The following is a 12222-nucleotide window of genomic DNA, read 5'->3' on the forward strand; positions in this document are numbered from 1 at the left end:
TTTTTTTTTTTTTTTTGAGACGGAGTTTCACTCTTGTTGCTTAGGCTGGAGTGCAATGGCGATCTCGGCTCACCTCAGCCTCCACCTCCCAGGTTCAAATGATTCTTCTGCCTCAGCCTCCCGAAGAGCTGGGATTACAGGTGTGCACCACCACTCCCGGCTAATTTTGTATTTTTAGTAGAGATAGGGTTTCTCCATATTGGTCAGACTGGTCTCGAACTCTTGACCTCAGGTGATCACCTGCCTCGGCCTCCCAGAGTGCTGGCTTTAAAGGCGTGAGCCACTGTACCTGGCCGATTTTGACTCTTAATACAGACTAGGAGGAGTCGCGCCCTCTGCTCTTGGTCTGCTTGGGCTGCCTGGCTCGGGGAAGGAACTATAAAGGGTGACTCTCAGAAGGGCTGAGTCTATTGGGGGTGCCCTCCCCATTCATCAGAAAGAATATCACACATAAAGGACTTTTATAAATACTTTACATGTGTTAATTTTAATCCCCACAGCAACCTGCCGTGTTACATATATCTTTATTGTCATATTAAAGAGAAGAGGAGAATGAGGCACAGAGAGATTAAACGATTTGCCAGAGGTGACATAGCAAGTATTTGCCAGAGGTGACATAGCAAGTCACTGGTGAGCTGAGATAGAAACCAAGGCTGTCTGGCTCCAGAGTCAGTGCTCTTAACCCTTGTCTACTATGTATATAGTCTCAAACTGGTATATAAAAAAAAAAAGTCGGGGCTGGTAGTACATTTTATTGTGGCCGGCAGGGGAGCGGGGCTGAGTAGTCTTTTACATTTACTGACTCCTTATTTAGACATTACTCCTCCAGATTTAGAAAACGCCATAATTTTTTATGTCAGCAACTGCTGTCAATAACAACAACAGTAATAATAGTAGTAGCTGTCTTTTATAAGATGCCAACTACATGTCAGTCACTATATTGGGTGTTTTTGGCTGCCTGGATTCCTTTCTGGAATAAGAGCCCTATAGAGTGTTTTTAATATAGTAAGTGACAGAGAAAGGAGGCAAACCAGCTTGTCTACTTCTTAAACTATGCCTTCAGTATTTATTAGGAACCTTGATATGCTTGAAGTAGATGATCCATTTTCCCCAGCATTCAGACTCTTGAACAACTTGTGAAATCTACCCAAGTGAATTATAATTAACAGCATCACATTTATCATTATACCGACCTTTAAGCATTTTCCCCAACTCTCACAGTATTTTGTTTCTCAGTTATGGGATATTCGCTTGCTTTGTGAAAAACATGAAAATATTAGTAGAGCTCAATGCTTTGCCCAGCAGATGGCATTTATGTGAGTTTTTCAGGATCCTTTGGAATCTGTCACTTGCCAATTACCCAATTTGTTTTGAATACTCTGTATTTCCAGTTAATATTGCACCATTTACATAAAGAGAATGTACCAAAATTGCTGTAATCTATTCTGTAATCAAATCTGTCTGCTATAGATGTACAATTTACTTTTGTTAAGTTGTTTACTGCAAAATGATCTCAAGAAAATCCTTTTCTATTCACCATAATTACTTAGACATTAATCAGCTCTCAAACATAGGCTATATGGGGTCTCTTGTAAGGCTTGTTTACTTTTAGTTAAAAGTAGTTCCTGCTTTCAAAATGTTTTAATATGATGATGAAAACCAACCACAAGCTAATGTTACGTGGAATGATTACTTTTGTGGTATTCCCACGTGCCATGTATTTCCATATATATTTACAGATATAGTACACATACATAAAGTGACTTACATATAATATTTAAAAAATATATAGCCCAGGTGTGGTGACTCACACTTGTAATTTCAGCCCTTTGGGAGGCCAAAGTGGAAGGATCATTTGAGCCCAGGAGTTCCAGACCAGCCTGAGCAACTTCATCTCTACAGAAAAGTTTAAAAAAAAAAAAAAAAAAAAAAAGGCCAGGCGTGGTGGCATGCGCAGCTACTTGGAGGCTGAGGCAGGAGGATTGCTTGAGTCCAGGCGTTTGTGGCTATAGTGAGCCATGATTATGTCACTACATTTAAGCCTGGGTGACAGACAGAGTAAGACTTCGACTCTTCAAACAAACAAAATATATATGAAGTGAGGTTAAGTCAGATGGAATGGCAGTGGACTACTGTTTTTGGTTAATAAATCGAGATACCCTTAAGAGTTGTGTTCTGAGCATTCTGTCTTTATTTCCCCAGTTCCATGTCACAGCACCTACCTAATAATAGGTGCTCAAAAAACGTCTGTTGAATGAAATGAATTGTTTTGTTTTCAGTAGAGCAAAGAAGGGTAGAGAGAAGAAGCTAGCACAAACAGTATCTGATATGTTAAATGTTGCAAAAGGTTTTAGGACAAGAAAATTCTAGAAACCCATTGAAGAGACAGTACATATTTAGTGGAACTATGAGAAGTTTTCACAACCTTGGAAATAATTTAAAAGTGACGTTCTACTGTTTTACTTATTTTCCCACTCCTGGCTGCCCCTCTTGGGTGGACTGCCTCCTGTTGGAGGGAATACTGTGTGAGCACATCTTTAGTAAGACAGAAATGTGAAAACAACTTGCAGAAATCACAAGCACACTGTTACCAAATAGTCTTGACTGGCTCCCTTCCTGGAGGACAAATGTTTTGATAATGTCTGTCAGTAGATTCATTTCCCCTATTTCTTTTTAAGACTTGATATTTAGTAATACTCTTTCCTTTTTACCAGCATCACAATGAAGTTTTTCTTTAACTTTTGGGGAAATAAAAAATAAAGTATTTTTGAAATCCATGCATGGTTGCTTTTGACATTCATACTCCAAAAGCAGAGACTAAGACTAGAGAGCTAACAGGTGAAATTGGCCAGTACCTTCAAAGTATTCACTTTTTGTTTTCTTTTAATCTAAAATTAGCCTCCTCATATGTTTGAGGTGTAGAGAGTAGCCAAATCTCAGGATAAAATCTCTCCACCACCTAAGATAAGAGTAAGTCCGGTCATGACAGTGATTAAGCTGAGTTGGTAGAATGACATTATCTCCTAATGTCTGAAACAATCAGGTCTCTTTATGAGGACATCTGTAATTCAAGATCCATGGTGTCTGTTATACATCATCCAGCAATGTCAGCTGAGCTGTTGAAAAATCCTGTAGGAAGAGCAGGTAGGTTGAAGGTCCTATCCAGGGAGGTCCCTTCAGTAAGTGCTTTCAGTCTGATTTTAGCAATCATTGAAGTCTTCAGTGTGACTCCTTGGAAGGAGGCCCGTTTAGGTGAACCACAAATCAGGTTACTGGCATCCTCTTTCTTTGTACCAATACTATTCATACTAAAATGTAATCTCCATCAGGGCAGGATTATGTATTGTTTCATTCACTAGTTGTATCCCTAGTTCCTTGCACAGTGCCTAGCAGGTATCTTTTGTTTCATAAATATTTGTTGAATTAATGAGTGAATGAATGAATTTGTATTAATCATAAGACATTCTTAGTGTTGTTAAGGCCTTTGCACTTTCTTTTCTTTAGAACTAAGAAGTATGCTAGGTGTGAGCTCATAATCCAAATTTTGTTAGTAGCTGCTGTTTTCTGCTGTTTTATTTTCAATATACAAAGAATAATATCCCAGAAGACTCTGGAGCTCCCGAAAGTTGGGCAGGTGTCTAATTTACTCATTAGGATAAGCTACTAGTTGAGGAAGTTATTCAATACCATTTTGGGAATGAGATAGCTCAGAGGATGAAGTGAACACTTTTCATATTCTTCTCCAAAATGTGAGTAGGTGAGGATTAATTCAGTTATTTGTGGGCTCTTGAAAGGAGATTCAGCACTAGGGGCAATGTGGCAAATCAGTTGTCTAATTTTTAACTTTGCCTTAGATCAGGCAGGACCTGTAGACCTGATAACCTTTAGGGCTTTTGCATGCACATATATGAGATATCTATATCGATATCGATATCTATATATAGATATCTCGTGTGTGTGTGTGTGTGTGTGTGTGTGTGAGAGAGAGTGTGTTTGTGGTTCAGGGGACATATAATCTGTGAAGCGGGCAGCTCATGGAACCAGGGCACAGCAAATTGAAGTAAAGAGAGACAGGGAGAACAGAACTATGAAACATTTTAATCCCATGGGACTGAAGTAGTGTGTGAGAACATTTGTTGTTGTTAAAGTATCATGCCTAAACAAGTGTTTATTAAAATTTTTAGTCAGAGAGGTTTTTAAATGATTTTGTAAGACAGTTTCCCTAACCACACCATGTTTTTCCTCTTGCCTCAGCTGTTCCAAAGACCTAATGCGCTTGCTGTCCAGCAGTTGACAGCTGCTCAGCAGCAGCAGTATGCACTGGCAGCTGCTCATCAGCCGCACATCGGTAAGTCCTTAAGCCCATAGCTCTTTCATGATAGGTGTGGCCGCCATTTTAGGATAACTGGTTGCTGTGAAACCCAGTAATTTAAACTGGTTCTAAAAGTTCAGACAAATCCCTCAGACAGAGTAAGTGGCCTCTTCTTTTTGTCCAGTTGTCTCTCTAGCCACGTTATTTTTGACATTGCTTATAGACCCACATCATAAGATTTCTTCAGTGTTCACCCATTGCCCTACCTCAGCTGTTTCAGGATTTAAAGTATTTATCACAATAGTGATTGGTGACTACCATTAGCTCTTTCGGTAAGATTTGGATGACATTGATTAAATAAGTTGTGGTTCTATAGACTATCAGCTTCTCATTTTATGAGCAAAACAGTATAAATCCATTTTCCAGTCAGTATGCATTGAAAAAATGTAAAAGTATTCTCGTATAATTACTGGTTTTAAAGTAGCTTTGCCCTTTTCCTGTAACAGTTGTTAAAGTTTTGAGCGACGTTTTCATCGTACTGCCTAGATGTTTCTTCCCCCTGGACCTTCTTAAGGTCTCTTAGAAATAGAGTCCATTAAGTGTAAACAAGTAGAAGTAGAATTTTTCTTTTAATATGTCAAAATGGCATGATTGAGTAGAAAGGAGATAGCTAATCTTAGATGTGATAGGCTATAGAAGAATGTACTTACTTCCAACCTAAATAAATAAAGGCCAGGCATAAAGTCCTTGGGTCTGATAATGTATAGTTGTAGATGGTAATCTTTATAAATACCCATACATTTTATTTCATGAAAACTGTTTGTAAAATTGTTTTAAGTAGAAATACTTCATCCCATTTTAATATAAGTCTTTAAAATTGTTCTATTGTAGGCTGTTATAATTTTAATAATCTCTTAGAAATTATGCTGAATTTAAAACTGTATGTACAGTTTTAAGTATTTCTTTAGCAAAGGTAAAATTTAACTATATAAACATTTCATTAAAATCTTTAGTATAGCAGTTACCTTTTTAAAATTTCTCTTTACCCTCAACTTGTCCCATCCTCTCTTTTTTCATTTTTTTCCTTATCTACAGCCTGAAGTGAATAGCCAAACTGTGTAGGTATTTGATAGGGCTGCAGTTTTAGTCAAGTTTGTTTTTACTGACAGGTATGTTTTCAGCAGGTTTAGCTCCCGCTGCGTTTGTCCCCAATCCATACATCATCAGCGCTGCTCCCCCAGGGACGGACCCCTACACAGCTGGATTGGCTGCAGCAGCGACACTAGGTGAGCCATTCTGCTGCATGAGGGATTTTCTCACCTGCTGAAAAGTCATTTGAGATGGGCTTGCATTCTTTATACTCTTTCCGAAATCTGTGTCTCCAGTGGAGATCATCCAGATTTTCAGTGCCGTTTACCTGCCAGCTTAATATCTCTCCATAGCAGTATCATAGGCCCCTCAGACTTGAAAATGTTCAAAGACAAATTAATCACCTACCGCTTGCATATGTATTTTTGATCCATGGAGCCACCAGATGCTCATTTATATTTTGGGAATTTCTCCCCTTGCCCAGATCTCCTACCACCTCTAGTCATCACATAGTTCAGGTACTTTTATTGGTCTCTAATGTATTTCTAATTTCCTTGCCTCTCTCACTTCCTTTTCCCCTCTAAATTGTTCAAGAAAATGATTTCAGACTTAGATCTTACCTCATCATCTTTCTGCTTAAACCTTTTATTGATTTCTCTTTTTTTCTACCCTAATATGGCATACTACAGTTATTACCAAACATGGCTGATCATTACAGCTTACTTGGAGTCAGGGTGGGGGTGGTGGTGTTTTGTTCCTTGTAATCAGTATTTTTAAGGAGCTTCCAGATAATTCTGTGGATTAACCAGGGTTGGGACCCAGAGCATACAGGACTCTGTCACCATGCCTCATACAGGTCTCTACATGTGTACCACCCAGTTCCCTTCCTAGTTGACTGCCGTTGGCTGACACCATACATTGTAGCAATATAGATCTGATTTTAGTTTGCTGAAAATACTGCATTGGTTTAGGCCCCTGTCATTGGACACTGTGGTCTTCTATAGTAAGCTCTTTTTCCCATTGTTTGCCTGTGAAGTGCCCTAGCTGGCTACTTACTGCACTGTTTTTATTTGCTTGTGGGATGTATACATGAGTTTTTTTCTCTCTTTTTTTCTCTCTCTCTCTTTTTTTTTGAGACAGGATCTCACTCTGTTGCCGAGGATGGAATGCAGTGGCGTGAATACAGTTCACTGTAACCTTGAATTCCTGGGCTCACTGGATCCTCCTGCCTCAGCCTCCTGAGTAGCTAGGGGTACTAGTGTGCACCACCACACTTAGCTAATTGTTAAATTTTTTGTAGAGATGGGGTGGTCTCGCCAGTGTTGCCTAGGCTGGTGTTGTGTCAAACTCCTGGGCTCAAGCAATCCTCCTCCCATTCCAGGTGTGAACCACTGTGCCCAGCCTATGAGTGTTTTTTTCTTTCCCTTGAGACTAGATGTTTAAAAGACAGGCATCTTTATTATTTGACTCTGTGTTGCACAGTTACCGTCACCATAGTGGGGCCATAAATGTATGATGGATTGAATTCAGCATTAGGACAAACACAGTGTCTTCCAGTTTAGATATTCGTTGGGGGAAGATCCCTCCAAGTCAAGTTAACCATGACTAAATATTGCTTTGAAATTTTATTTCTTATTATGTAGCATATAATTTGCAATTATGAACTTAAATGTAGCCTAGCATTTCTTAGATTTTTTAAAAAATTGTTTACATTTTGGCATGGTTATGATAGGAACATAGTTAACATAGAGTCATCTGTCTGTCCGTGGTCATCCCCCTTTTTGGGGAAAACAGAAAGCTCTTCGTAGGAGAATGATCTCTGCTAACCATCATTAATATTTATTGAGCACTTAACTTTTCTCAGGCATTGTCCTGAATGCTTTTCTTTCATATGATTTGTCAGATGATGATTTTAGAGATTAGAAATTTGTGGCTCAGACAGCTGCCTTATTAGTTATGTTTTTTGTTTTCTGTATTTTTGTTTTGTTTTGTGTTTTTAGGGGGGACTGAGTCTTGCTCTTATTCAGTGGTGCGATCTCGGCTCACTGCAATCTCTGCCTCTTGGGTTCAAGTGATTCTCCCACCTCAACCTCCTGAATAGCTGGGACTACAGGTGCCCGCCGCCATGCCTGGCTAATTTTTGTATTTTTAGTAGAGATGGGGTTTCGCCATGTTGGCCAGGCGGGTCTCAAACTCCTGACTTCAAGTGATCCACCCGCCCTGACCTCCCAGAGTGCTGGGATTACAGTTGTGAGGCACTGTGCCCAACCTAGAGAGCTGTCTCATTTGAAGTCACACAATTTAAATGTTGTAGAGTTGGAATTTGAACCAGGTTTAACTCCAAAGCCCATGCATATGCTTCACTGTAGTATATAGAATGCCTGTGCTGTCTTGAATTGTCTTTTCTGTACTTCCTTTAGAAGTCTTTTCCTCTACTAATTTACGTTATTTGAAACAAAGAACTGATCTTAGGGTTGACACTGCTGCTGTCACTGAGATGGTAGTTTGGTGGTGATAATCTTGTTTTTTGTATTTGTCAGTTGAGCCAGGGTGAAAATGAGTTAATACTTTCACAAATAACAGGAAATGTTAACTGTTCAAACTATGAATATGTGTATTCTTAGAGGGTGCCTCATATGCCAAGCTTAGTTGATTTGCCCTGGGATGTTTTCCTAAATTTAACCTTAGGGGCCATGTGACCACAGTATAGTAGTAGAAATGCCAGTTGAGAAAATTTAGAGAATAATGCAAATGTTATTGGTAATAGCAGTCCTCGCCAGTAAAGGTTCTCTTTTGTTGGCTTTTGGGAGAGTGTTGGGACTATTATTGCAGGTTGCAACCACTCGTTCAAGGTAGACACAGCTGTCTATTACAGGTTGAGCATCCCTAATCTGAAAATTCAAAATCTTTTTGAGTACTAACATGACACCACAAGTGGAAAATTCCACACTTGACCTTGACCTCATGTGATGGGTCATAGTCAAAACCACAGGCACGTAACACACAGTTCATTTATTCAGCATCCCCAATGGAAAAGTAGAATTACTCTCAGGCTATGTGTATAAGGCATGTATGAAACATAAATGAACTTTGTGTTTAGACTTGGGTCACATCCCCAAGGTAACTCTTGCATACACAAATAGTCTACAATCTGAAATCTGTAACACTTCTGGTCCCAAGCACTTTGGTTAAGGAACACTCTACCTGTTTACCCATTTTTACGGGTGAGGAAACTAAGGTACACTTAGGGTCCTTTTTTGTGTTTTTTCTTATTTTTTTCTTTAACTGCCCAAGACCACCCTGCTTTATAAACACTAATCAGATGAGTATGAGGCTCTATCACTCTTTTTTTTTTTTTTTAACTTGAATACATGGCTTTTAGGCTGTTCAGTTTCTGACAAATTAAAAATGTTTTAACCCCTTTCCTTATTATAGTAAAATACTTCATAGTGTAACAGCTTTTCTTAGCAACACCTTTATTCTGTGCCGAGCTATAGTGTTTCAATGTGCACCCTTGCTTGTAAACAGAGCTTCTTGATCTTTTCTAAGCCCACAGGTATAGAAAACACCAAATTAGAAATTTCAAAACATATTTATATTGGGCAATGGTACAGTTTGACTTATTTGTGTTTCAGAAGCTTAAAATGGGGGAAACAAGAATATGTATCTATTTATTTTGGCTTAATGAAGTATGTGTTTCTCCAGAATTAGCTGTTGCATCAGAGTAGCTGTAATATTTGAAACAGCTCTTCAGAACTTCATTGTAAGGCTTGGTTATTGTTAATGAATCAAGTTGGAAGTATTTAACTCTGTGCTTTAAGGAAGTTCAACTTGGAGATACGTTTCAGCAGATTTGAAGAATTGGCTTTGAGCCCATTTCTTGATTAGCAAATGTGTCTTTGGTGTTTCTTGCCACCAGCTTCATCATAGAATTCTATGATTAGATTTCTGCCACACTTAAGTTGTTATCTGCATAACTTTGTTACATCTCTGTTGTCTACTTTATGTGGCCAACTGCAACTGTACTTTGTTGCCAAAGAAAATGAACAGATAATTTGGATTAAACCAGAATGCTTTTTTTTTTTTGAGACATACTCTTTGCTCAGTTGCCCAGGCTGGAGTGCAGTGGTGCAATCTTGGCTCACTTCAACCTCTGCCTCTTGGGTTCAAGCAGTTCTCCTGTCTCAGCCTTCCCAGTAGCTGGGATTACAGGCATCTGCCACCACGTCCAGCTAATTTTTTTTTTTTTTTTTTTTTTTTTAAGTAGAGATGGGGTTTCACCAGTTCTAGAACTCCTGACCTCAAAGTGATCCTCCCACATTGGCCTCCCATAGTGCTGGGGTTACAGAGAATGCTTAATTTTGTTTAAGGTTCTCAGCAGGTCTGTAACAAGTCAAGGTGTTGTATTTTTTGTTTCTATTTGTGTTCAGTGTTGACTTAAGTTTAAAATTTCACATATCAATGTCTGAATGTAGTTGTGTTGAATGCCTTTGTGACTTTAAAAGTAGAAATAGGGGCCAGGCCTGGTGGCTCAAGCCTATAGTCCCAGCAATATGGGAGGCCAAGGCGGGTGGATTGCTTGAGCCCAGGAGTTTGACACCAGCCTGGGCAACATAGACCTCTACCAAAAAAAAAAAAAAAAAAAAAAATTAGCCAGGTATGGTAGCATGCGTCTGTAATCCCAGGTATTAGGGAGGCTGAGGTGGGAGGATCGCTTAAGCCCAGGAGGTTGAGGTTGCAGTGAGCTGAGATTGCTTCATTGCATTCCAGCCTGGGTGACAGAGAGAGACCCTGTCTCAAAAAAAAAGAAAAAAAAAATCTTGGAAGTTGCAGTGGAGGTTCAGTTGAGTGTCTGGGTTTTGTTGTCAGACTGATAGATGTTCATTTTTCTAGAGTAAATGAAATACCAGCACTCTGTTAAATCACCTTAGGTGCCATTCTTACTGTTGAACCTGGGATACATCCTAATCTTTTGTTCTATTCCATCACTTTAAGCACACAGACCCTCCATTTACTCCCTTCTACCAACAGATATTGTCTCTGTCTATCCTATATCCTCCATCTGTTCTTAAATCGGACCCCTTCTATCAGTGATTCCCCCTTTTAGCTTTCTGATGTTTCATTCCTCATTGCATCTTCCTCTAGGCCTGGATTATATTAGAAGACTGGTGTAAGGATCTCATCTAATGTTTACTGTTCTTTAAAAAGAGTTAATGATTAGCTAGCATAAATCAATACATACTTTTAAGTTAATATTTTACAGTAGGATCTGTTGAGTCAGATGTAATCTTTGGAAAGCCTGAGATGAGCCTCAGTAGTTCAGACTTTCTTTACCTTTCCTTTGCTATTTTTAGGCCCAGCTGTGGTCCCTCACCAGTATTATGGAGTTACTCCCTGGGGAGTCTACCCTGCCAGTCTTTTCCAGCAGCAAGCTGCTGCTGCCGCCGCAGCAACTAATTCAGCTAATCAACAGACGACCCCACAGGCTCAGCAAGGACAGCAGCAGGTAAATGTAGACAAAATTTACCTCTTCTAAGTGGGAATTGTAGTATTGTGGGTAATTAATAGGTGGTATTGCGCCTAATAGAAAAGCACTGTGAATACATGAATTTCCTCTTGTGTGTGTGTATGTATCTGAGTTCAGGCTCAGATTTAACTACTCTTATGGAATGTCTTTTATATGTTAGACACTATTGTACTTAGGTGGGGTAATAATACTCATCAATTCACCTACAGGGAAATTGCTTAGCTGCAAGTGGCAAAGTGGATCTTCAAAGTTATAGTAAAATTTTGTTCTGCCATACTGTAGTGGCTTGCTAAGCACCACTTTCAGATCATTTCAGGGTTTTTCAAGGGGCTTGACACCAAAGCAGGGGTACTAGATTTTTAGACTGCTTATTTATAGTACTTATTGGATTAGATGCAAATCTTAAACCTGTCATATCTGTGTTAGCTTTTTATTTGAGTTGAGAAAGGACAGTAAACTGCAAAACTACATCTTTTTTTTTTTTTTTTTTTTTTTTTTTCCCAGGTCTTTTTTTTTTTTTTTAGAAAAACACCTTTTTTTTTTTTTTTTGAGAGGGAGTCTCGCTCCGTTGCCCAGGCTGGAATGCTATGGTGCAATCTCGGCTCACTGCAGTCTCCACATCCTGGATTCAAGCAATTCTTTTGCCTTCGCCTCCTGAGTAACTGGGATTATAGGCGCACTCCACCATGCCCAGCTAATTTTCATATTTTTAGTAGACACGGGGTTTCACCATGTTGGTCAGGCTGGTCTCAAACTCCTGACCTCATGATCCACCCGCCTGGGCCTCCCAAAGTGCTGGGATTGCATGCGTGAGCCACCACGCCCGGCCAGTAACACCTCTTTATTGATAGAAACTGTGGTAAACGAGAAAACTTGAAACAAAAAAATTACCTTAAATCCTTATGTCAGAAAACCACTGCTAATATGTTTGGTATCTGTTATTTTAGCCTTATTATTTAATATTTTACAAAATTGTCAGTCTGTCCACATGGTTTTCCATTCTGATTTCATACTTTACTATGTTATTTTCTGTTCTTTTAAATGACATTTTTACTAGGTACATTTAAATCCATCAAAGGATACTTTGACCAGTCTGTTATATTTGATATTTCATTTATATCAGTATTTTGGGGTGTGTGTGTGTGTGTGTTTTTTTGAGACAGAGTCTCACCCTGTTGCCCAGGCTGGAGTGCAGTGGCCGGATCTCAGCTCACTGCAAGCTCCACCTCCTGGGTTTACGCCATTCTCCTGCCTCAGCCTCCCGAGTAGCTGGGACTACAGGCGCCCGCCACCT

At 39.3% G+C, this 12222-nt stretch overlaps 1 protein-coding gene across 23 annotated transcripts in view; it reads left to right on the forward strand.

The window, feature by feature from the left end:
• Positions 1 to 12222, forward strand: part of PUM1 (pumilio RNA binding family member 1) — a 143105-nt gene that overhangs the window by 88966 nt on the left and 41917 nt on the right. For 15 of the 23 annotated variants that reach the window (XM_023219388.2, XM_023219390.2, XM_023219401.2 and 12 more), the window contains 3 exons: positions 4255 to 4348; positions 5482 to 5598; positions 10756 to 10907. In XM_023219388.2, the coding sequence (XP_023075156.1) occupies positions 4255 to 4348; positions 5482 to 5598; positions 10756 to 10907 (363 nt within the window). The remainder of the gene's footprint in view (positions 1 to 4254; positions 4349 to 5481; positions 5599 to 10755; positions 10908 to 12222) is intronic. The other 8 variants (XM_023219391.2, XM_023219395.2, XM_023219405.2 and 5 more) reach the window with 2 other exon arrangements.

This window comes from Piliocolobus tephrosceles, chromosome 1 (assembly GCF_002776525.5).
Source record: "Piliocolobus tephrosceles isolate RC106 chromosome 1, ASM277652v3, whole genome shotgun sequence".
NCBI lineage: Eukaryota > Metazoa > Chordata > Mammalia > Primates > Cercopithecidae > Piliocolobus > Piliocolobus tephrosceles.